This window comes from Eptesicus fuscus, chromosome 10 (assembly GCF_027574615.1).
Source record: "Eptesicus fuscus isolate TK198812 chromosome 10, DD_ASM_mEF_20220401, whole genome shotgun sequence".
Lineage (NCBI taxonomy): Eukaryota > Metazoa > Chordata > Mammalia > Chiroptera > Vespertilionidae > Eptesicus > Eptesicus fuscus.
In genome coordinates this window covers 82,107,088-82,133,270 of record NC_072482.1, presented here as the reverse complement: position 1 = coordinate 82,133,270, position 26,183 = coordinate 82,107,088, and the positions used below count along the sequence as shown (strand labels likewise).

Sequence of the window (26,183 nt, the reverse complement as noted above, 5' to 3'; positions counted from 1 at the left end):
CTGCATGTGGGACGGGCGCTCGCGCCGGGAGAGAGCGGCCCTCGGCGCCCCCGAGGCGGTGCCCGGCCGCGCGGGAGGAGGAAGAGGAGGAGGAGCGGCCCGGGCCCGGTTCCCCGCGCGCCGCGGCCCGGGAGCACGGGCTCCCCGGAGGGAGCCGCTGGCGTCCCAGGCCCGGAGGAGGGACCCGGAAGCAGAAGCCGAGCCGCGAGTGGAGCCGCGCCGCTGCCCCTGCTGCCCGCCGGCGCCGGGTGGGGGTCCCGGCGGCTGGATGGGCAGCGGCGGCGCGGGCCGCGGGCGGCGATGGGCGAGGAGCAGAGCACGGTGAGCGGCGGCGGGCCCCCGGAGGCGGGCGACCCCGCTGGCGGCGCCACGGGCTACCCCGAGCCCCCGAGGCCGCGGGGGGACGGCGGCGGGGCGCCCGGGGCCGCGCGCCGCCGCCGCCGCCTCCGCGGATCCGAGCGGCGGTGGCTGCGGAAGCGACTCGGGCTGCGCGGACACGAGCGTCCCGGAGCCCGCGGGGAGCTGGGGGGCCCCGGGCCGGACGGAGAGCCGAGCCCCCGGGCCGCCCGCAGGACTGGCGCTCACCGGGCCCCTCAATCCCCAGACTCTGCCACAGCAGCTGGAAGAGCAGGAGGAGGAAGCTGGGGACCGACGGGAGGGAGGGCGGGAGCCGCCGGAGGCGCCCCCCGGAGAGGAGCCGAAGCCCGGGACCCGCGTCGGGACCCCGGACGCCCTGGTTCTGGACGTGCTGGGCCAGCGGCGCCCGCCCCCCGCCAGGAGACAGGTCTTCTGCTCCGTGTTCTGCGTGGAGAACGTCCTGCCCCCGGACCCCGCCGCGGAGCCGCGCTCGCCGCCCGCCTCGCCGCCTCGGGCCCCGCCGGTGATGGACGCTCCCGGCACCCCCGCCTCCTCCGTCCCTGGCCCCCGGCTGTCCCTCCCCACGGGCCGCCCGCCCCCCGATGGCGGCGGCATCGAGCTGGAGTTCTACCTGGCGCCCGAACCTTTCTCCGCGCCCAGCCTGTTGGGAGCTCCACCCTACTCTGGCCTGGGCGGGGTAGGGGATCCCTATGCGCCCCTCATGGTGCTGATGTGCCGGGTGTGCCTGGAAGACAAGCCTATCAAGCCCTTGCCCTGCTGCAAGAAGGCCGTGTGTGAGGAGTGCCTCAAAGTCTACCTGAGCTCCCAGGTAACCTCACCCCCGTCCCGTCCCCTGCTCTGCGCCCCAGTCCGCCGTCCCAAACCACTGGCCAGGAAGGCCCCTCGCCGGCCCCCTGCTCGCAGGAAGAGGTGGGGTCCACCCTTCCCGGGCACCTCTGACGGTTTCTTACAAGCCGGTTGTTGAAATGTCCTGATTCCAGTGTGTTTTGTCCTCCCTGGGTAACTTGGCTGGAACCTAACTCCGCTCCGAGCTTCAGGCATTGGTTGGCAACCGCGGAAGGAACAGGGGACAGGGAATGGCCCTCTGCTGCTGCTTTCTTTTACTAGATGGCAAGCCAGAGCCTGCCCCAAGCGGAGGGCAATGAGGATGCCTCCCAGGCCTGGGGTCGCAGAGACCAACACTGTGTGAACATGAGATAAACATGTATGGCCTTGGTGAACAGAAGGGTCCATGATATCTGATTTTTTTTTTTAAAAAGTAGCAAATAATGACATGTACACAGAGGAACAAGACCAGGGAGTGCTGCATGTTGAAGTGTGCTCCATTTAATCTATTTCAGAAGTGTCATTTGTGTATCCCTTGGCCCTTGCCCATTTTTCGGTTTTTCTTTTTCCACAGGGAAGCTGGAGTACGTTTCCTCACGGAACTCTTATGCCAGCACAGTCCTTTATTTATTTAGGAGGGAACGACACAGAAAGGGCAAAGCAGAGCTAAGAGGTTTAACAAAACAAGTGGCTGATGAAACTTGCTTCCTTTGCTCCTTATTTGAAAGCGTGGTGGTTTTTTTGGTGTGTGTGTGTGAGTGTGTGTGTGTGTGTGTGTGTGTGTGTTTCCCCCTTGGAAAGATGAAGAGGGCAACAGACCTGCTTTCCTTCACGGATGCTGAATGCCTTCTTCCAGCAGTTTTCAGGGTTATGTTTCTGCCAGTGTGTTTTGCACAATCTGGGATGCCCTTTGATCTCTGACTGTCCTAGGCCTATTCATCTTTCAAGCCCTGGCTGTTCAGGTGCCAACTTTTCTGTGTAGCCTTCCCCCTGCCTCCCCCGCCCTCCCCCAGGCCACTGTTTATATCCTTTCAAAATACTTCCGTGTGCTTTACATCCACTGAAGTTATTCTTTATGTGTTGGTTTGTCTTGCCAGACTGTATGGACGGTGACTTACATTCCTTGCATCTGGTAGTTAGTTTCATGTTGAGTCCCTTTCCTTTCATAGTGTTTGGTAACACTGACTGAAGCGAACGGAACAGGATTTCACACAAGCGCAGTGTGGCTCCTTTGTGTGCCGTGGCTAATCTCTGCTTGTGTCTAGACGGAAAGTGTGTACTGTGCCCAACTGAAAATGCAAAGGGAAATTTAGACAGAATGGAATGTTACACAAACAGTAACTTGCCCAAGATTGTTGAGATTATCCAAACGTCTGTGAGAGACTGTGGTGTTTCTCTCATGGTTTATCCACAAACAGATACTTAAAACAGGAGGATGTCTGCTGCTCGTTGTGGTGGTTTCTATGACATCACCGCCAAACAAAATGAAGCTGTCAAACAAATATTTGTGCCATCCACGGGCAGCCCATGGGATGGGCGTCAGGCATTTCCAATAGATGGGCCGTGCTCCAGTGAAATCACTGGGAGAGCAGATGTGTACACAACAATCCGAAGTAGCAAATGCTGAGATGTAAACAGAGTGACACTACCAGGTAGTGCTTCAGGTTAAACACTGGATCCAAGTACAGTGGGTTACGAGCTCCAGAGAGGTAGTCACTGCGTCCGGGTTCTCTGCATTGCAGTTTGATTGATTTCCTTAATTAAAGTGGGCCTTTCCCCCAGAGCAGGTTTATTTTATTTTCTTATTCTTACTTCTGTGAGTTAGTTTTAGGAAGTCAATGTTTTGATCTCTAGTGGAGAAGGAATGGGAGTGGGAGGGCCAGGTGAAGTGTCATTGCAATAGGCAACCACTGAAAACTCTTAGTATCTGAAGGTTGTTTGCAGCACTTATGATTGCATGCCTGTTCCTGACCTTCTTCCAAAGTATTGGACAGAACTTTCAGTGAAGAAAAATGTGTTATTTAAAATAATAAACAACAACGAAAAGATGCCTCATGCAGGCCAAGCATGCTCCCCCCTCAGGACTGCTGCACTTGTTCCTGGTGCCTGGAATAGCTTTGATGCTGGCTTTCTCCTCCCCCTCCTCCCTTCCAGGTCTGGATGCAGATGTCACCCTTATGGCTTCACTAGCCACTCTTTTCAAAGAGGAACCGCACCCCACCATCCTGATCTCCTTTCCTGCTTCTTTTGTCCATAACACGCTAACATGCTGTAACTTATATTTCTGTAATTAATTTCCACGAAGACAGGAGTGTTCTCATGACTTGTTCACTGCTGTCTCTTTAGCACCTAGGACACTGTATGACATATCACAGATGCTCAACTAATCGTTACTGAATTGGTGAAAAGCCGAGTGACGAAGAAAGGGTGAGATAACCCCCAGGAACCACGGCTAGGAAGTGGTCTTCTGCTTGGGCACTAAGTTCTCTCTGAGCTTCTTGATGTTTAAGGCAAAAGACAAAGACTTGATGGTTTTAATATAGAAGACAGACAAAACTGATAGTTTTGCTAACTTTGCTATTAAACTTAGAACTACAGAGTTTTTTGGCAAACTTTTTAGCTTGTAAAAACAATGACTTTTTTTTTTTTTTAGTTGGATAAAAATGTGGGCTTGCGGTTGTAACTAAGGTCCCTTCTATTCAGAGGGTCTGTGTTTCTGTGTCACTTAACCTCTCTGTGTCTTAATTTCCTCATCGATGAAGTGGAATTGCAGATCGTGATCTGTAATGACACACTAGTTCTAAAGCAAAACAAAATCAAACCGCAGGTTTGTTTTGTTGCCTTACTAAACCAGATCAAAAGGGCCTAGTTAGTGCTTTCTTTCTCGTTTTATAAGGTGTCTTGGGTTTGACAGGAGCAAATCTGTCAAGCCTGAACTTGCAGCATTCTTAAGACCTTTTAAAATAAAATGATATAGCTCGGCCGCGGTGGCTCAGGGGTTGAGCATAGACCTATGAACTAGGAGGTCATGGTTTGATTCCTGGTCAGGGCACATGCCTGGGTTGTGGGCTCAATCCCCTGTGTGGGGATTGTACAGGAGGCAGCCAATCAGTGATTCTCTCTCATCATTGATGTTTCTATCTCTCTTTCCTTTTCCCTTCCTCTCTGAAATCAATACACACACACACACACACACACACACAACATATATATATATATTTTAGATAATATATTTCAAATAAAAAGTTTTTAGTGACTTTGTCACCATTTTCCGAGTCTGTGCCAAATAGGGCAGTATTTAACACCACTTAAAGCCGATCCCTATTAAGCATTATGTACAAACATTAAAAATACACCCTAAATGTGAGTTGGACTATCACCTGGTTAAATTAACTTTCTCCTAAAAGGAGATGCTGCATTCTTTGAAAGAAGGTATGAATGTGGATGTGGAAAATAGGAATACAGATTCCTAGACGAGTCTTATTTCCATTTGAGACATGGACTGAATATGTGGTAAAGGTCAATGGGTAACTGTCATCATTATTTCAGTACAGACATAACAGATTAGTCAATAGCAAATATCTCCATACCGTGGTTTAAAAATAATAGTTTTGTTTTTCAAAATATAATTCTTCTCCAGGTATTGCTGTGACTTGAGGCTGTGGGGAACCCTTCTTAATGGAATGACTTTTTTTTTTTTTTAATCATCACCCAAGGATATTTTCTCCACTGATTTTTACAGTGGAAGGGAGAGGGAGAGACAGAGAGAGACACTTTGATTGGTTGCCTCCCGCATGCCCTGACCAGGGCCAGGAGCCTGCAACTGAGGTATGTGCCCTTGACTGGAATTGAACTTGGGACCCTTCAGTCCGCAGGCTGACACTTTATCCACTGAGCCAAACTGGCTAGGGCAGTGGGATGACTTTTCAGTGTAGTAGGTACCATCTAGTTTCCAATTGCCATGGTGAGGGGTTGAACTGATAAGTTATAGTCTTTGGCTCTACATAGGTATTGACTTAGCGGCTGTAGAGCACCATGACAGAGATAGTGGGCGTTCTGTTGGTTCATATTGTCTGGGTACATGATGCTTTGGTGTAAAACTTAGAAGTGCATTTCCAAGTGACCTGCCAGTGCAGCAGTGACCATGGCGGAAGCACGCAGTCCCAGGGATGTCTGCAGTCTCCTGCAGGTCACTGAGCCATGAGAGATGCTGACTTTCTCAGCTGGCTTGGCTTTTACCACATTTTCCTGGGAGGAAAAGTTGTTGTTTCCCTTGTTGTATACAGTGCTGTGAAATGAACTGATTTCATTTCAGAAATCCTCCACAGATCTCTTTCCTTTATGATTTTGGTTTTAGACGGTAAAATCTGTTATAATACGAAGTATTAATATTTAGTACTTTAGATAAAGACGGGAGAGAACTGGGCAGGCTCAGGGCTGTCTCAAGGTGGCAGCTGTTGTGGCTTTCATCACTCCGCTTCAAAGTGGTCGCAGTTGGCAGATGCATAGGAGTTGGAATGCATACACCTGTCAAGTGAATATTAATAGAGACACGCAGAACATTTCTCCTGCGGATTGTGAACCAAACAGCTGCGAGATGGCGATGCCGTAAAATGACAGTCTACTGTAGTCGTCCTAGAATCAGTGACCTAGGGGCGAAAGCTCACGTATCGTATTATTAAACTCTGAGTCATCCAGACCTTTATGGGTAAAAGCGTAACCTATTACCCCCACCCCCCCATAAACCTTAAAGCAACCTGTACATTTTTAGAAACCATCGAGTTTGGTATGGAGTTTGAATGCAGGCGTCTTCACGCAGGTGGATTTACAGATCCTGTCATGCCAAGTGTGATTCTGGTAGTCCTGAAAATGTGATAAAGAATATGAGACTGAAATCTGTTAAGTCACTGTGTAAACTTACTCTTTTGTGAACTGAATTTGTGTGTTTGGGGTGGGTGGGTGAGGTAACATTTGCTGTCATACCTTACTGACTCATGCCCTTCTGTACCTCTTCTGTTCCTTTGATATCTCTTTAATAATTTCTGTATTTTTTTCTCTTATGGTTCAAATCTGATTTTAACTGGCATTTGATTTCTGTAGAGGGAACCCTGTTAAAGGCCGAGCTCTGGGCCGGCAGGACCTGGTCTGGGGCTGCCTCGTGTCACCTGTCTCTTCCAGCTGTCTGGAGATGAGGTGACATAGAGGAACCCTGCGTTGCCCTCCACTGCCTGAGAGATCTCAAATAACATAACTAGTACCACTTACCTAAGGTGGCAACTCAAACTTCCGAGTGGTGATTTTTTCCCCCTCCTACAGTAGAGCTCAGATTTTATAATTGAAGGTTCTTTCTTACTTCTGATGTGAGAGACAGAAAAAGGAGAATATTAGAACTTGTGCTCCCAGCTTTTTATTGAGTTTGTGATGGGCAATGTGGACATACCTGAGTGGTGATTTCTTTTTTTTTTTTTTATGTTTTTATTGATTTCAGAGAGGAAGGTAGAGGGAGAGAAATCAATAACGATGAGAGACAGTCATCATTCGTCTGCCTCCTGCCCACAGCTTGGGCATGTGCCTGACCGGGAATCGAACTGTGTGACCTTCTGGTTCATAGGTGGATGCTCAGCCACTGAGCCATGCCAGCTGGCTGATTGATGATTTCTTATAATTAACTTACTCATTTGTTAGTCTACCATTTACGCACTTAACGAACATTGATTGGCTACCTGTGTGCCAAGTAGCATGAGATACTCTAAAAATGTATTTAATGCCCTCAAGAAGCCATCTTGACTACCTTGTTAGCAGTATTCTGTATTCTCAGCTTGATCTGGTGACATACGTAGGCTTTCCTTTAAGTGCTCGGACATCTGTGGGTCTCTTTTCCTCCTCTGCTTCCTTTCTGGGAAGACTTTATTAAATCAGTTCTGGAATACCAGCTAACCTTTCAGTAAATACAGTTCTTCCTATTATGTGAAATCTAAAGTAATAAAGCCATCCATTTCTTACTGCTCAATACACATATTTCTTAGAGCTCTTTATAATTGTTGGAAATAGAATACAAGTAAACATCTTGCTCCTTTCAAAATATTTATTCCCTTCACTTGAGAGAAAACATAATTTTACTAAGTTTGTTTTGGATCACTCATGACAATATGGCACATCTTTAGAGCTATAATACATGTTTAAAAATTGTTTATTTTGTTCAAAATCACTTTGTCAGAAGGGTTTCATATGGTAAACTAAATGAAACTCCCATATCAAGTTCTGTCTTAAAATAAAAATTCAGTGTCTACAGGAAAATAATTCCTAGAATACAACATTCTCTTTCAACCTCACCAGTACTGTTGCCCCATCAATTTTGGGGTAATTAATATCTGAGTTTTTAATTTTCCACAAATAATAACAACCCTTCGTTGAACATCTATATTCTAAGCACTTGAATGCATATTTTGTAATGTAATTTTAATTTACTTACATGTTAAATACCTGTTACATACCAGGCACTGTTGTAGGTATTGGGGATACAGAGAACAAAAACAGATAAAAACCCTGCCTTCATGGAGTTTATATACTAGGCTGTGGTCGAGGGGAGACAGAAAATAAGTAAAGTATATTAGGGGAAATAAGGGTTATATACAAAAAGGAACAATGGAAGGGTGATGAGAAATTGGGGGAGGATTTCTTTATATATTTGTAGTTTTGGGGGGAGTTGTCAGGGAGGGTTTGTTTTACAGGATGACTTTTGAGCATAGATTTTCATGATGATAGGGAGCAAACCATGAGGATATCTAAGGGAATAGCAAGTATAAAGTTCCAGAGACAGGAGCATGCTTGGGGGTCTTCCAGGAATGGCAACGAGATCCATGTGGCCAAAGCACAGGGAATGAAATCAGGAGCAATAAGAAGAAAACAGGAGGAGGAGTGGGGAAAGCTGGCTGGATAGGGTTTTAAGGCCATAGAGAATTTGCATTCTGTCTGAGTGAGCTGGGAAGCTAAGGTATAAGAAGGTTTTGCGCTAACCAGATATGACCTAAACTTTAAAAGGGATTAATTACTCTGGCTCTTTGTGGAGAGCATACTGTTATAGGAGTCAAGAATGTCAACAAAGACAGTTTGGAAGACTGACAGTAATCCAGAGGAGAGATTATATAGTTCAGACAAGGCTGATAGAGGTGAATATGATTCGAAGTGGTTGAATTTTGAATATATCCTAAGTGAAAGCTAAGAGAATTTGCTGATTGTCTGTGTTACGAGAGAAAAAGAATGACAGATGACACAGCTTTTGAGCCCAAACAGAAGAATGGTGTTGCCATTTAATATGAGGAACACTGAAGGAGGACTAGGTTTAGGGAGAATCAGAAATTTGTACTAAGTTTGAACAGCTGCTTAGACATTCGTGAAGACATGTTGAGTAGGCATTTGGTGTCTGGCATTCAGAAGAGAGAGCTGAACAGAAGACACGAATTTGAACTTTTTTGGCATATAGATGATATTTAAAGCCATGAGACTGGATGAGGTCACCTGGGGAGTGATAGTGGAGAGGGGAGGATTGAGGATTGAGTTTGGGCATACTGGTGTTTACATATATGGAGCCTGGGACCTATGAAAGAACCAGAGTGGAGTCTGAAAGGGAGTGGGCCAGGCCAGTTAGGCAGGAAGAGAATCCAGGTAGGATGGTTACCCAGAAGCCTAACAAAGACTGTTTTAAAAGGAAGAAGTGGTCATCTTTGTCTAATGCGTCTGAAAGTTTCAACAGGATAAGGATTGAAATTTACCATTGACTGTCCCAACAAGATGATCGTATGTAACCATGATCAATGCTGTTTTCATTGGCAGTCTTGGGGTTGGCTTTCTGATAAGAGTGGGTTCAAGAGAACAGGAACAGCTTCATTTCTGTGCTGTAGGTAGCATAATGTCTTACGAGGGAACGCGAAGGTATAGAGAATAAGTAACTTGCCCTACATCGCACAGCTAGAAAATGGCAAAGGTAGTATTTAAATGCAGGCCCACTTGGCTGTGAAACCCATGACCTTTTTTACAGACTTTAAATTTATTATTATACAAAAGTAAGTTTACAGTTGTTTGTGTGGAAAATAATTAGTAAATAATAATACAAGAATAAACTGTTGTGTGTATTTACAACTCTAAACCTACTTTTGCCCCATCCTGTATTTATAAGTTAAAAGTATTTATTTTATTTTTCCTTTAAGTTGATTTCTGTGTTGCACAAAATCACAAGTCTTCCAGTCCAAGAAGAAGACGACGCTCAGTTACATGTTTTGAGGAAGTAGAAGGCTCTTACCCAAATTTAGATCCTGAGAAAGATTTCTACCAAACTCAGCCTCATCTTCATGTAAGGAAATCAAGAGGAATTGAGTTTAGAAAAGCTATGATTTGACTTGCTGTTAAGTTTCAATGGCAGCATACTTTCCTGTGTTCTTCCTAACTCTCTGGCCATTCCTTTTTTAAAAATATATTTTTATTGATTTCAGAGAGGAAGGGAGAAGAAGAGAGAGAGATAGAAACATCAATGATTAGAGAGAACCATTGATCAACTGGCTCTTTCTCATCCCCCACTGGGGATCGACCCTGCAACCTGGGCACGTGCCCTTGACTGGAATTGAACCTGGGTCCCTTCAGTTCACAGACCGATGCTTTGCCCACTGAGCCAAACCAGCCAGGGCTCTGGCCATTCCTTTTGTTTCCACTTGAGCTTTCTTATTTTGCCATCTCTTAATGTTGGTGTCTGTATAATCCTATCCCAAACCTTCTCCTTTCTTCTCACGTAATATACTATTAGTGGGATCATCTCATTTGCTCTCATGGTTTCAAGTAACATGGGAGTGAATGAGATGATCCCACTAATAGTAGATTATGTGAGAAGAGAGAGGGTCCCAGGTTCAATTCCAGTCAAGGGCATGTGCCGGGGTTGCTCAATAGGTATTTCTTAAGAGACTGAGTGAATAATTGAAAATAACTTATAATATGTTTAGGTTGGTAGAAAAAGTAAGGTTGATATTTGAACCTGTACTTTGGATATCGTATTCCACAATATATTCAACTTTTTAAAGCAAGAGAATGCCATGGCCTGAATCTTTAACCTGGCATCCCATCTGTCACTGAGGTACTTCTTTAATTATAAAACTTATTCTGGTTACTGTGTCTCCCGCTTAACAAATTCCTCCAGAACCTAGGGGTGTGAGACAACCACTTTATTTTGATCGTGACATGTGAGTCAAGAATTTGGGAAGGGCTCAGCTGGTCCGTCCACACTTGGGTTTCTCATGGGATTGTAGTCAAATGTCAGCTCCCTCACTTGGCTGGCAGCTGATGCTGGCTACGGTCAGGATGCTCAGCTGCGGTTGTCTCAGAAGTGCCCACACGTGGCATTGCCTGCCAGTCCCAGGGCAGTGGACTTCTTACTTGAAGGTTGGCTTCCTCCAGGGCCAGAGTCTCAAGGGACCCAGGTGGAAGCTGCATGATCTTTTCTGTCCTAACTTTGGAAGCCACATAGCATCTCGGGCAAAGCAGTCACAAGTCTGCCTAGATTCAAGGGGAAGGGACTTAGGCCCCAACTTTTTGATGTGAAGGTGTCAAAGAATTGGGGGCCATGTTTTTAAATTACTATGCTGTTTCAGACAAAATCAGAAATGGTGTGAATGTAGATAGTAAAGCTTTTGAGCCTCAATTTTAATGTTTTTTTTTAAAAAATATTTCATGTCTTGTCAATCATTTAATTAAACATACCCAACTAATTTCATTATTTTAATTAATGTACTTTGGTGGTGTGGGTTTTGTGTGCTTTATCCTTGAATAATTTAATAATTAAGCTTCACATAGTTTTAAGCAAAGCGTACATAAAAATCATTCGCTTTTAAAATGAAACATTTTAGCCCTAGCTGGTTTGGCTCAGTGGATAGAGCGTTGGCTTATGGACTGAAGGGTCCCAGGTTCGATTCCAGTCAAGGGCACATGCCCGGGTTGTGGGCTCAGTCCCCAATAGGGGGCATGCAGGAGGCAGCCAATTGATGATTCCCTCATCATTGATGTTTCGATTTCTCTCTCCCTCTCCCTTCCTCTCTGAAATTAATAAAAATATATTAAAAATAAATAAATAAAATGAAACATTTTAGATAATTTCATTGTAAACTGAAATATCTGAAGATCAGTTTCAGCTTCTAATTCTTCTAATTAAAACCACTAATTTCCTTTCTAGTATCAAAATTTTAGCTTCAGTAGTGGTTAAAATATTATTTGAAAAAGTTGAGTATCTTTCTGAATAAAAAGAGTTGATGTAACAGATATTTTTTTGTAGCCCAGGCATTTTTTATACAGAAATAATGTTATATCTAATGACACCTTAGAATTAACTACCCTAGCTCATCTTTGTTAACTTGGCCCACCTTTGGGTTTTTATTGTTTATGGCATTCTAGTTTGGAAGGCAGCTATGCTCACCACTATACCACCAACGCAACTTATGATTGGGTGATTTTATCATTTGATTAGTGTCCTCTCAGATAGATAACCATTTAAATTTCCGGAAGATAACCATTAAAATTTCTTGGTTGAGGACCTGTGCACCCTGAAACAGAGGGCATATATCGCTTTTACGATGTGTCCCTCCCCCTTCCCTGGCTCAGGTAACTAAATTCTGGGCTTATTCATTCATGTGAATGACTAATCCCTTTTTAAATCTTCCTAAGCTATTTGCCTCAATACTATTCTCTATGGTAAGATTGGTAAGATTCAGAGGCTAATTATAGGCTACCTAGCAAATTACTTTCTTTTTTTGTGGTGTTGCTTCTTGCCTTATTTCCTCCCATGATTATTGGCCATCCTCAGGGTTCCTGAAGCTCATCAGCTCTGAGTCGTCCCTGGCAAATTAAATGACTTCAGCCTTTTCCTCTGGTTGCTTAACAACTTAAAACATCAGGTAAAAGAAAACAATTGCTCATGTTTTTCACTAGAGTTTTGTTTCCTTTGCCAAAGCCATTTTTCTAATGTTTACAGTTTAGTTTACTAGTATGTCTAAGTAGATCTGTTGGGTCCAATCAGAATTGACTTTAATATGGCCTGACCTTAGTGCATGGTGCTCTTTTTATATGAACGCAGAGCCTCTGTGGGAGAAAGAATTCCTTTCATTCAGTCTGTAGAGAGTAGAGGGAGGGGCTGTCGCCTGCCAGAGTTGCCCTTAGTGGGAAATGACAGGTGCATTCCCAAGAGTTCTAATTTAATCCTACGTTTAGCTAGTCTTACCATTAACTTCAGTGTTGTTTTTTCATGTTACCATTTTTCCTCTTCAAGATTGTGAAAGAAACATTTTGAAAATAATAGGCTTCTAAACAAAGACATTTTTAATACGTCCAGTGTGTTAGTGCTTTATATTAAAATTTGTGTGTATGTGTGAGTGAGTGTGTCAAGGACTCAAGATTATTTATTTGATATCATAAGAGGATTATTTGCTGATCTTGATTTGTAAAAATACAAGTATATTCATTTCTGGGTAAATTCATGGATTTCAGATATAGTTTGAATCAACAAAAATAGGCATCCCTTGGGTTTACCTCTTTTTGTTGTTAGTTTTTAATATGTCACTTGGTGAGTCACTGATGATTCTTCACCCTTAAGATGGAGAGAGAGCTCAGAAGGAATGCTTGGAGAGGAAATACGTAAAATGATCGTAATTTTCCCCCAATACTTTGCCCTTTTTTTTTTTTTTTTTTAGTTTTCGGGACTTCTAAAAAAATGCTGTTTGTTCAAAAATGCTTTTCCCCTTAAAAATCACTATAAACTTTAAAAACTTGGAAACAATCCCCCTCTCCCTCAGGCTTAAAAATCACCCAGATGAATTGCTTCAAACAGTTTTTAGTCCATTTGTTTAAAAACTTAGCAATTTCTGATTAGCTGCAAGAATAGTTGATTGATATTTGGGAAGTTGTAAATTTACTAGGTGAATTACATTAATAATCATTGAATAATTAGTAGATGAGACATAAAAGTAAGCATAATGATTTAGTAACAATGTTCTTTTTTTTTGCAACTGGTCTGAGTTGTTTTATGTTCTGACACTCATTAAAACAATGAAAATAAGTTGAACGAAGGCCTTAGATGCCCCAGTATCACTAAATGCTGAACGAGGATTTTTTAAATATAAGGAAGCCAGTTATAACACATTGCTTTCACAACTATTAGTAATTGTATTAGTGATAAGGTGTTTTATATCATTAATTAAATTTAAATTAAGATGCTAAAAATCACTGGAACTTTTGGGTTATTCTGTATACATATGTATACAGAGGTCAAGGTTAGCAGTTAAACTTCCCACAGGCTGTTTAGTGACCTTCTGATCACTACCCTTAACCCTACACAGTTATATCATAACGTGTCTGCTTCTGATCATAAGGCTGTAGTTGAGACAAGATGAAAGAATTACCATTAATCTCAACGTTTCTGCAAAAAACAATATAAAGCACGTGCTTTAGTAGATAATTAGTGAGTTGCAGAAATTTCTACATAGAGAAATCTTTCACACTGGCTAAGACTGTCTTTGCTTTCACTTTGAGCCATAAAATACCTGTTCTCTATTACAATAAGTCCTCACTAAAAGTCTTTGTTAGGTTCTGGGACTTTTAAGGGAAACGACTTCAAAGCAAAGCAATTTTAACATAGGTTAATTGATACTAAGTTAAGTTCTTATGGCATCTCATCACGGTTATAGCAAACTGATGTTATTCGAGGACCGACTATGCAGTTGGTTTAAGGGAATCTTATTCTGCTATAAACATTTACTGAACGCACAATATTTGCTTAGCACTAGGCTAATTACTATGAGAAGGAGAGACAATTTCTAAACACTTAGCAAGTTTAGAAATTCAGTACGTGGAAAGTAAACTCTACGCAAAGATTGGGAAATGTTTGTGACTAAGTTACTAGTATGTGATGCTAATTGTTGACTTAAGTGGGTGTAGGAAGAGAAAGCTGTGTTTGTGGGAGCAGAAAGTTTTGAAACTGGTTATTGTCTAAAAAATGGTTGGTTGGATGCTCAGGGAGAGCAAAAGAAGGGAATTAGGGGTGGTGGGGTATCTCTCCAAGTGAGGTGGAGTAAGCCAGCACTTCCACACCCTCAGAAACACACTTGTGGAGATACAGTGAGGGTGTGCAGGTGACCATGAATAGAGAGGTGCTGGGGTGGACAGGATGGCAAATACAGGTGGAGAGGTGAGAGCCAAATGGTAAACAATAGTCAGTGGAACAAAGCCTTCAGCACAGCGCAGAGCAGGCGGGCAGAGGGACAGAGTTAAAGGGGTGTCTGGTCTGAGATGGCTCACAGAGGCAGATACCGGTCCGATCATTTGGAGCTGTGTTGCCCGTCTCTAGAACTGATACTTTATTCCAGCTGTGATGGGAAATCATTGGCAAGTTTAATAGAGTTGTAACATGATAATTGATGCTTTAAAAAGATTCTGGTTTCAGTGTGGAGAACAAACGGAGGAGTGAGTGGCAGGAAAGAAGCAGGAAAATGGGTGAGGAGGCAGTGGCAGTACTGGTGCCCCCCGCTGTTCGAAAATTCGCTTTATGCCACTTCGCTTTTACGAAAGACCCACATTCGTACCTGTTTTCGCTAGCTGAAAGAAATCCAAAGAGGGTTTTCGCTTTTAAGAAAAAGGCTAAGAGCGAAAATGCTCAGTTTTGCAGGGAGCTCTTCTAAAGGCAGCCTGCACCTGGGGCGGTGGGCGTGGCCCCGCCAGCTCCATCTGGGGAGCTACTGTCAGCATCCTGGCATCGGGTGGCCATAGGTTCGCACTGTGTCTGTGAGCATCTGTGCTGTGTCTCCGTTTATTTTGTGCATTTGTTTGCAAGATGTTTCCTAAGGTAATTGCTTCTTCGCTTTACGCCATTTCACCTTCTGAACTTTTCGTAGGAACAACGCTCTGCTTTTGGATAGCGGGGAAGACCGGTAGACCAGACGGTGGTTTGCACTAGTCGGCCTGCATTGGAGATGGCCCTGTTTTCCATCCTATCACTTACTTCTTGGGGTTTTGGTTTTAAAATATGTTGGGACTGCATTGCGTTTGATGCGGTCATGCCAGTTCTTGCAGCCTTTTTTTATTCAGAGGCCGAAAATTGTAAAGCTTCATGTACCAGCTGTAGTCTCTTTATCTTTCAAGCAGCATAGGATTAACCTTTGTTCAGTTTGATTTTCACTCATCTTTTACCTGTGGAGGATGGTTTTATTTGTTTGGTTTTCATTGTTTGGTTCCAGAGACACCATGTAACAAGTTACTGACAGAAAAATATGAAAACATTTATTTTTTGGGTGTTTTTTTTGTTGTTGTTGTTAATCTTCACCGGAGGACACTTTTCCATGCTGGGGAGAGACAGAAAGAGAAACATAGATGTGTGGGTTTGTTGCCTCACACCGACCACGGCTGGGGATCAAGCCCACAACTGAGGTCCATGCCCTTGACCAGAATCGAACCCAGGACCCTTCAGTCCGCAGGCCGTCACTCTATCCACTGAGCCTAACTGGCTAGGGCTGAAAACATCTTTTGATTCAGGTGTCCATAGTTCTTCTATTACTGATTGTCAGAATCAATTTCTCCAAAAAGTTGAGTCATCTCCTGCTACCTAATTTTTTTGCAATTTGTTATTTTTAGCTCTGTCCTCGATTTCTGCTCTACACAAATCTCCCACCCTTCCGTTCCCACAGATAACAGAAATATTACTGGTCAACCTCTAGTTCTCAGAGGAAGTTATTAGAATTTTGGGGGGTAATTCTACGTAGTTCTTATCCTTTCTAAAATTGTTTTGATGACTGTCATTTGTTTCCTCAGTTAATTCCTACCTCTTTACACATCTTTATTTCCTACTTCCCCCCCTTTTTTTTTTAATTGATTTCAGAGGGGAAGGGGAGAGGGAGAGAGAAATAGAAACATCAATGATACGAACCATTGATTGGCTTCCTCCTGCAGGTCCCCCACTGGGGATCAAGCCTGCAGCCCCGGCCTGTGCCGTGACCAGGAATCGAACCCTGACCTCCTGCTTCATAAGGTCGGAGCTCAACCACTGAACCACACCGACTGGGCTTTATCTCCTACTTCTAATTCTTGTTTTTGTAACAGTGTGCACTTTGGTGTCAGTTCCACTTCCTCTGCCTTTAATGGGAAAGGCCCTGGGGTCATGGCTTAACCATACAATAGCTCTTTTATTTTGATCGTGGCTGTTGTTTTCTTTGTGTTTAGTAAGAGTACATTGGTAAAGTAACTACATCAAGCTGAGGAACTGAGTTCCCTGCCCCTGCATACTTTCATTTGTTTATTTCAGAGGCCTGAAGTGTTTCCTCTAATTACATTCGACTGTTAATCATAAAACTAGTAATATTTCTGTTGGAGGTAATAAGATGTTGATTTTTTTATTTATTTATAAGAAAACCTCAAGTATTTAACAGGTTTGTCCCATGTGTGGGTTGTGTCACCATAAAACACCACTGGATAAAAGTAATTTAAGTAACAGTAGTGTTTCCTAAATTTAAAATATTTTCCAATTAGACACTGTGAGCAATCACAGGGGCTGGGTGGTATCTAGGAGTACGTTAGTGTTTATAAAACAATGTGACAAACATTAAAGTAATTTTAAAATTGGACTTTATATTTTATGTTTGCAACATTCATTAGGTTTATAATATCTCATTTCAATTCTTTGCAAGGAATTTAACTCCATTTCCCCCTATTTTAATCTTCCTGTCAAGAACAACTCATTTTAAAGTGAATTCATTGTTTTTCCTCCATGAGTATGAACGGGATTTAATTTTTGGATCTCAACACATTACAGAAGTAACATTTTATTGAAAAATAAAAGCTAATTCCTAAGGTAATGCAATATATTTTTCAATGTTACTTTATTGATATTTTCTAAAGCAAAAATGTGGTTGCTATCTCATAAAAATTCTGTACTCTAAACTTCATCCTCAACCACCAAGAAAGTATTCCTATATTGCATTTTGCATAAGTGACACATTTTACATTTATTATCCTTGCCATCTTTTAGACTGTTGGTCATTAACATTATATTTACTTTAGATGCTATGGTAGATTCTACCTGAAAAGAAATGAAATTTACCCAGCCTCTAAGACTTAAAAAATGTTTCCGGGTGACATACAAACACTTGTTTCCTAAGTCACCCTGGGCCCATTACTGATGAATTTTAAAGAAAAAAATGTCAGAAGTTGTTGATTTTATGGTATGTGAAAGTAATTTACTCATTTTATGGTGAGAAGAATGGAAATGGGTTTGCATTACTCAGATGTTTTTGTTTTTGGTGTGGTGTGTGTGTGTGTGTGTGTGTGTGTGTGTTTTAGTAAGATTGAAGAATTCAGAAGGGAAGTCATTTGTCACTCCCTGGTTAGCATGTTTGCTATCATGTGGAAAAATGGAAGAAAGAGAGGTAATTCTCATGGTAGAAGGACCACTTTACAGAGTACTTTGTTTTAAAGGGAAAGAAAAGCTTTCTAGGTGTTTCCTGTTCATTATTATTTCAGCTCCCTCCCCAGCAATTCTTAACTTGTAGTTTTATCAGTTCATGAATTGTCGCCAGAAGGGTTATAAATGCCCTGAAGTCTTATGCAAAATGTGTTTTTTCTTGTGAGTTGGTCCATAACAATTATTGAATTTTCAGACCACGACCCAAAAAAGGTCTAGAGACACTAACTTTAAAAGGTTTTCATGTCTTGGGAGCTAGAGACAACCAAATTCTGGTGATTATTTGGTGTTCATGAGAAACAAGATATGGGCTAGAGCTCTGAATATTCAGTCGATATTTTGTGCACTGGGGAAGGCACATTAACTTAGGGGCGTTAACGTAAAAAACATTCAAACCTGTAAAGAATTTTTGTGAGTTTGTTTGAGCCAAACTGTCGACATATGCCGGGAAGCAGAACCTCAGTGAATTGAGATAATGCTCTGGAGAATGGCAGGTTACATCTGTATTTATACACTAGAGGCCCGGTGCACGAAATTCGTGCAAGGGGCTTGGCCCTGGCAGCCACGACAGCTTGCCTCGGCCCTCGCAGCCCCAGCTTTGTCCGGAAGGTCGTTCGGCTGTCGGGTCTAATTAGCAAATTATGCTTTTATTATTATAGATTATTATAGATTGCAATCAAAGGAAGGGATGTAGGTGGGCCACATGAAATCCATTGGTGATAGACTAGAGAGGTGGAAGAAAGCAAAGTGGGGGAAACCCCTGGGATTGGACAAAAAGTAAAAGGATAGACACATACTTAGGTGGGTGCAGGAACAATTAACATGATGATAATGAAGGAATTTGTGGCATCTGTCCTGGCACCCAGAACATTTGGTTGTGCCCTAAGGGGTCCAGAAAAAAGGGAAGTTACAAGTTACCCAAACATTTCAAGGGTATGTTATCATAGATGCAAAATGACACATAGGCTCAGTTAAGGTAAAGGTTGGCTTTGTCAGTGAAGATACCAGCCTCGGATATAACTGCCCACCATAACTGTGTTTAGTTAAAGTTTAATTTCAGACCATCCTTGGTGGTTACTTTAGGTCTCGGAGTTTTCAAGACCGCCATGCAGGCCTCCCCTGAGCTCGTCAGGTTAGCAAGTGGCCCCTTTCGTCCACAGGGGTAGTGAATGAACAAATGGCCAGGAGGGGTGTAAATTGAGAGCCTGAGTGGTTTAGTGGATTTATGCCCTAACCTTTCACTGCTGGAGAGGACCTTAGAGGTCATCTATTTCAAGGTAGCTATCTATGTATCAAAGCTACCTTTGCAGTCATACACTTATGTAAACAGAGATGACCAGTGAAAAATATGGGTCGTTCTGTTTTATCGGCTATGGAGACATTCACTTTTATAAGCGGGGAGGTGCATAATAGTGACCTTTAACCCCTATTGAATTAATTAGTTAATTCCTACAGTACTTTGTGGGCCTATATCAAATGTATTGTTTACTTATTGGGCCAGTGGAAAGAGGCCTGGAGTAAGAACATTTGAGTTTCATTCTTTGACATTTAATAATCAATCATGTGACTCTAGGAAAGGGCATTTTAATGGGTTTGTGTAAAAGAAACCTTTGCACATTGTACAGTGTTTATGTTAATGAAACCAGTATGAGCTTGATAAATAAAGGCAGACTTGGAGAATACAAAAATAACAAGAAAAACAATATTGTAGAAGTCATTAATATTAATTTTAAAAATCCTAAATAATGCCGAAACCGGTTTGGTTCAGTGGATAGAGCGTCGGCCTGCGGACTCAAGGGCCCCAGGTTCGATTCCGGTCAAGGGCATGTACCTTGGTTGCGGGCACATCCCCAGTAGAGGGTGTGCAAGAGGCAGCTGATCGATGTTTCTCTCTCATTGATGTTTCTAACTCTCTATCCCTCTCTCTCTTCCTCTCTGTAAAAAATCAATAAAATATATTTAAAAAAAAAATCCTAAATAAAATGCTAGACAGTAAAATCCAGTAAATGTATTTTTTAAAAAAACACTGTTACAGCACAATCAAGGGGACTTTATCTCCTGAATGCAAAATGCTTTCTTCCTAGTAATATTGAAAAATCTATTTTATAATCCAGAGATAAGCTGTTAGCACCAACAAGAGATTTAGATTTGCTTGATGCAGAGGCAGCCCACAGAAGTCTTGGTGTGCTATTCACCAGCCAGACCTTGTGAGAAAAAGAAATTAAATTCAAATAGGTTCTTAGAAGTAAATCTAAAGACAAGCTTAATCTCTACTGAAAAAAATGATTAATCATTGAGGGGAACAAAAGAACACCTGAATTAATGCAGCGATATGTCCTTTTGAATGGGAAGATGCAATGTCATAAAGATGGAAGTTTTTGTGAATTAGTCTTTAAGTTTAATGTATATGAGCAGGTATGCTTTGTATATGTTGAAATAAAGGTCCATGGTTAACAAAATTTGGAGAAGTAGGGAGAGAATATTTGCCCTACTAAGTCTCAAGATATGTTTTAAAGATACATTAATTAAAATAGCATAGCATTTTTATAGATGTAGACAAGTAAGTCAAAGGAACAGAGGAAAGAGCTAAGAATGAGACCCGCCTGTATATGAGGACTTGGGAGGTAATGGAGATTTCCTCATAAAACAATGAGGGTAGAGTGGACATTGCAGTAAATAAATGTGCAAGGATGATTGGCTTTTCATGTAAAACTTAAAAGTGATTCTTTATGGAAAAATAAGCTCCAGTTATATTAAAGGCCTGTATGTATAAGTCAAATTTGAAATCTATTAGTAGAACTGATTTTCAGATGTCTGAATAACCTTGATATAGGAGAAGATTTTTTAGGTAGCAACTGAGAAACACAACTCTAAAGGAAAATTACTGTTTGATTCTATCTAAGTCAAAAATCTCTGAGAGTGGAAAATGAAACAATAAACTTCGGTAAAGAACAATACCCTGGGAAAGTGGTTTTATATATATATATATATATATATATATATATATATATATGTCATAAAGGATTATTATCCATAGTACATAACTGTTCCTACAAATCAATAGAAAAACCACTCATGAAAATGCAGTTTAATGATATAAATGGCCAAAAAAGATATACAAAAAGGTTATATTCATTATTAGGGTGCATTGTGATTTATACTAATGAGGAAATCATCAATTTACAACAGCAAAATGAAATAGTATTTTACAGTTAAAAGTGACAAGATCAAGAAGTCTGATGCAAACCAAGTTCTGGTTAGGATTGGGAGCAAAGGGATGTTCAGACACTGCTTGTTCCTAGGAAAACCACATGTGTGAGAGGCATGTACCAGACCGTAATACAACATTATTTGTAGTAGTTGAAAAGTTGTAAGCAAATTTTCATTATTAGGAAGTGGATTGAGTGAGTTCTAGTATATTCATAAAACAGAACAGTCAAATGCACTTAAATTTAACTGTATCTGTAGATATTAACATGAAATAGATACTGAAAATGCAATGTGAAGTAAAAAGCAGCCAAGTTTTAGAATTTAAGCAGCTTCAAAGCATTGAAATTTTAAAGAAGACATAAAGTCTTGACATATTGAGGAAATAATGGTTTTATTATACTATGAATAAAAAACACACCCATATATGTGTCTAAGTCTCTTTAGAGGGAAAGAGAGAGATGGTAAGGAATTGGTTTATCTGTAATGTTCTACTTTTTATTTAAAAATAGAAAACATGATAAAATGTTAATATTTGTTAATAATGGATATCATGAACATGTGTATGTTACATTAATCTACTTTTTAATATTTGTTTGATTTTTGGAAAATAAGTATTTTTATTTTTAAGTCCACTTTAACACTCTGTGGCACTTGTAGAATCAGGGATATGAACACTACAACCTCCAAGATTTCTTCTGACTCTAATATTGTGTAATCGTTGTCCTCTTATGATATCCCTGGTGACAGATAATCTAGGTTTATTTTGTAAGTGAGCTGAGCGTTTATGACTAGATAGCATATGTCTGCAAAGTACAAGGCTGCATACCACAGTCAAGATGATTGGGCTTAAACTCACACTCTTAGGTGTTGCCCTACCTCTGTTACCCTGTGTACTAGCCAAAGCTCTCTGATGGAAATTATGTGATAGTCCATAATTATTCACCAGGATATTACATGAAGATTGAACTGAGCATTCCCCTCTGCCTTCAGTTCTTTCGCGGCCTTTTGAAAAGAAATCTAGATAGGTTACAAAGGGAGAAATGATCATCTCCATGAAAGGAGCGTAATTCTCACTTTGCATTCCAAGTGCAAGTATGCATCTGTCTCCACTGCCAAGACAGTATTCTTGATCTTATACTAGTATTTCTATTTACAGAGCCAAAGCTCACTATTTCTATAAATGCCTTACCTTCTTTCATGACCTTGTTTTTGGTTGTTGTCATGTTAGCCTCTTTTTCCCCCCACATTGATAAAGATGCGGTTTTGTTGTTAGAGAAAAGAGAGGACAACCATCAGGCGACAGACTTTCTTTTATGATTATTTTCAAATACTGATCTCAAGTATTCTCAGGATTTAACAAAGATATAATATACATGGCTTCCATCATTAATCTCTTCCCCCAGTTGTCGTCCGCCTTTGCGGTAATCTGTTTTGATTACTAGTCTATGTCCTCTTTCCATGTTAGTCATTGTGCCTCATCATTTCAGATATATTTTTTAACCAACCTCCTCATTGGTACAAGAGCTTCCTTTTCTTGCTTACTAAATTTTTCCTATGTCATGGGTTGGCAAACATTTTCAGTAAAGAGCTAGATAATGAGTATTTTAGTTTTTGCAGGCCAAGAGACAAAATCAAGAGTATTATGTAGGAACTTAGAAGAGAAAAAACAAATTTCTATATATTTTTTGACAAACTTGAAAATAAAATAGTAGTACAGTATTTTTTTTATTTGTAATACAGATCTAATAAGAAATATCTATATTTTTGTGATATTTTGCTTAATTGAGCTCAGTGTTAGTGTTCCCTATTATCAATGTTAATTGAAAATATTCATCAGTCAGAGCTGATATATATTGAGATTTTACATATTTCATCTTTAAAATGTTTTTCACACAGGTAGGCATTGTCAAACACTGATATCAACCCACTAGCAAGCACTTATATTTATCTTTTGGGATTTCTTTATAGGATTCATTAGATTGTTCCCTTGGTATTTGCTTTTTAGAATGTCATTACATTGTAAATTAATTACTTCCACTTGAAGGTTAGGTGGAAGTTCCTCAATTGCACAATTAAGTGGATTTTTAAAAACATCTTCATTGAAATGTATTTCACACGTACAGTTCACCTATTTAAACTATATAATTAAATGTTATTTACTGTATTCACAGGGTTGTGAAACCATTATCATTATCTCATTTTAGAATATTTTAATTCTCTCTTTAAGAAACCCCATACCCATTAACAGTCAGGCACTCCCTGCCTTCTCCTCTCACCCAACTCACCAGACCTAAGAAACCACTAATCTATTTATCTGTATAGATTTGCTTCTTCTGGACCTTTCAAATAAATGGAATTATATCATATGTGGTCTTTTGAGATTAAATAGATTTTAAAATATGAAATTGCTACTGAACCTGCATCAGGGCCTACAAAATGCTGTTGGAATTGTAGTTTGAGCTCAGAAAATATCTCTGCAGCAAATTTGCATGGGAGTGGAGATCTTGCTTCTCATTTTAATTTTTCACAGAACACGAAGTTTATAAAGCAGCTTGACCTTACTTGTGATTCAAATGTTAGTAGTCAAAATGATTTTATTAAAGCACAACTTTTGCATATAAGTTCTGTAGTTCCTGTGATTTTAGGTTGAATTCATTAATAAACAGTATAACGTTTTTAGCAAAAGCTAGTTTCTAAAGATGATTGAAAGTGGTTCTTATCATTCAAAAAATTTTTTTCAAGCTGACCCTGAGCTCAAAAAATTGCATTTAAATGTTACCATTGCTAGCCCTTCAGACTGCTGTGTGTGGTCAGTTCACGCAAGTCAGGATACTCAGCTTCTACTTCTGTCAAAATTCACAGAGCTAGTTACAGCTGTGAAAGCAAGTGAATTTCACTGGTGACAATCCTGGTTCAATAACATGATAGATTTGAGTATTTTTCACTAAGTATCTGCTGATGAATAATGTAGTGAGTAATCATAGTCTTTAAAGACTTCAAATTTTCACTAGCTTTGACAAATTTGTCCAACTAAGCCTTTTTCTATTCTCCAGGTTTTTTTTTTTTTTTTTCTCCAGGTATTTTTACCACAGTTTGTTAAAACACATCTTAGCAGATTCCACTTCAGGTTGTACTGAATTTGTGTTTTCTCAACTTCTTAAAAAATAGCCTTGCCTGTGGTTATTCCCTGCAGACTGTTCATAAAGGCTATTTTTTCTATCATTTCAGACTCAGCATTGACTCCTCAAACAACAATAATAAAGCAGTGTCTATACATCTATGAATGTAGATGAAGCCAAGAATAGTGACTTGAAGTCATTTGCCTCGTATTTAAATTGACTACTGTTGTGGCTCCCAATTTCCTCAACTCTCTGTAAGGAGTGTTCTCACCAAAAGGCAAATAGTCTTAAACAAGTTTTTTTCTTTAGAAACATCTTTGACAGATGCAATATAACGTAATTTAATTAACGTACACTTGGTAAACAACTTTTTTGCTGCTTGTCTAAAATTTATGACATTTAAAAACTATTTGTTGCAGCTTCATTTTAGTTTTTACATTTAATGAAGAAATTCTGCTGTGGTAGATACTCTCTTTTAAATTTTCTAATTTTTCTGACCATTGTTTTTCTATGAGAGGCATATTTTGATGAGTGCTTAGGCTGGTGATGTCGACACTTATTATATATATTTTTTAGTGTAGTTATTGTGTTACTATCTAACAATCAAAATCCTTTGCTATCTGGTCAATAATAAAATAATCCACACTCCACTGTGCCTTCAAAGCATGGCATTTGAAGTCCTTTTTCTTTCCTTTTGACTGCATTGGTAATGAAAAAATAAAGTGTCACTGCATTACAATATGCATGACACTTGAAATGATGTCCTATTATAACTCTACTAGAGGCCTGGTCCCTCGGCCTGGCCTGCGTGAATCAGGCCAAAACCGGCTCTCCGACATCCCCTGAGGGGTTCCAGATTGCGAGAGGGCGGTTCTTGGGTGACACACCCTGGAATCAGGCTCCCTCCTCTCTGGTTCCAGGTGCATCACTGGGGAACCTCAGCTGCCAAGTTACTAGAGCTCAGCAGCTCCTGCATTGAGTGTCTGCCCTCTGGTGGTCAGTGCGCGTCATAGTTACCAGTTGGATGGTTACTTAGGCTTTTATATATATATATAGATTATTGTAATTCATAGAGCACTGTGCAGCACTAGGAATTAATAAAATGTCACCTATCACATAATCACAGATATTCAATCCTGCCATTGTTGAGCAAAAGCAGCCACAGACAATGCATCATTGATGAGCCTGGCTATGTGCCAATAAAGCTTTATTTGTGGACACTGAAATTTGAATTAGATATAATTTGCTTCATATGTCATGAAATATTCTTCTTTTGATTTTTCTTAACCATTTCTAAGAGTAGAAATCACTTAGCTTATGGGCTGTACAAAACAGTTAACAGACCAAATAGTTTGCTGAACTGTGCCCTATATTATTGATTTTTTCTTTTATTGGTTCATTCTCATTAGCACATGAACTGACTGAAATTGCTCTTTTCTTTTTAAAAAATCCACAAAATAAAGACAAATTAAAACCCTGTGGCCTCATTTTCCCTTGCAGCTAAGCTAGTATTACTTTTCTCTGCTCACCTTACAATCCAAATTTTTGCAAAAGTGGTCTATACTCCCTGTCACATTTTTCTTCTTTCCATTATCTTTGGAACACACTTCAATCAAACTTTGTTTCTGCCTCTCCACTGTAACTGCTCTTGTCAAGGTCATGATGACCTTCACATTGTTTAATCTGGTGGTCATTTTTTTGCTATAACATGATTGATTTCTCAACAGTATTTGACACAATCACTCCCTCCATTTTGAAACATTTTCTTCACTTTGCTTAAAAAACATCATAGACTCTTGATTTTTTCCTTTCACACTGGATATTTCTTTTATGATTCCTTGTTAATTTTTTTCCTTATGAGTTACTTCACTTGTTTGAACTCCCAACGATCTTGGTCCTCTCTTCTTTATTTATGCTCACTACTCTTGTCATCTTAGACAATTTCTGCAAATATTCTCTGAATGTCATTGATTCTCTAATTTTTATCTCCAGCTTAGGCTGTTCCATTGAACTCGAGAATGGGGTATCCTTCTGTGTGATACAACTCCACTTGGTTGTGTAATAGGTGGCTCACACTTAACATGTGAAAAGTGCAGCTCCTTATATACCTGCTCTACACTCCATGTCAGTTATGGTCATTCCATTTTTTTTAATTACATAGATGAAGACCTTGA

The 26,183-nt window shown here is 40.6% G+C and overlaps 1 protein-coding gene across 1 annotated transcript in view; it reads left to right on the top strand.

Moving 5' to 3' along the window:
• Nucleotides 1-299: 299 nt before the first annotated feature.
• The window catches only part of RNF217 (ring finger protein 217), a 118,036-nt gene continuing 92,152 nt past the window's right edge, over nt 300-26,183 (top strand). Inside the window, 2 exon segments of the mRNA XM_028150772.2 lie at nt 300-429; nt 431-1,186. Of these exon segments, the coding sequence (XP_028006573.2) occupies nt 301-429; nt 431-1,186 (885 nt within the window). The 5' untranslated portion in view covers nt 300.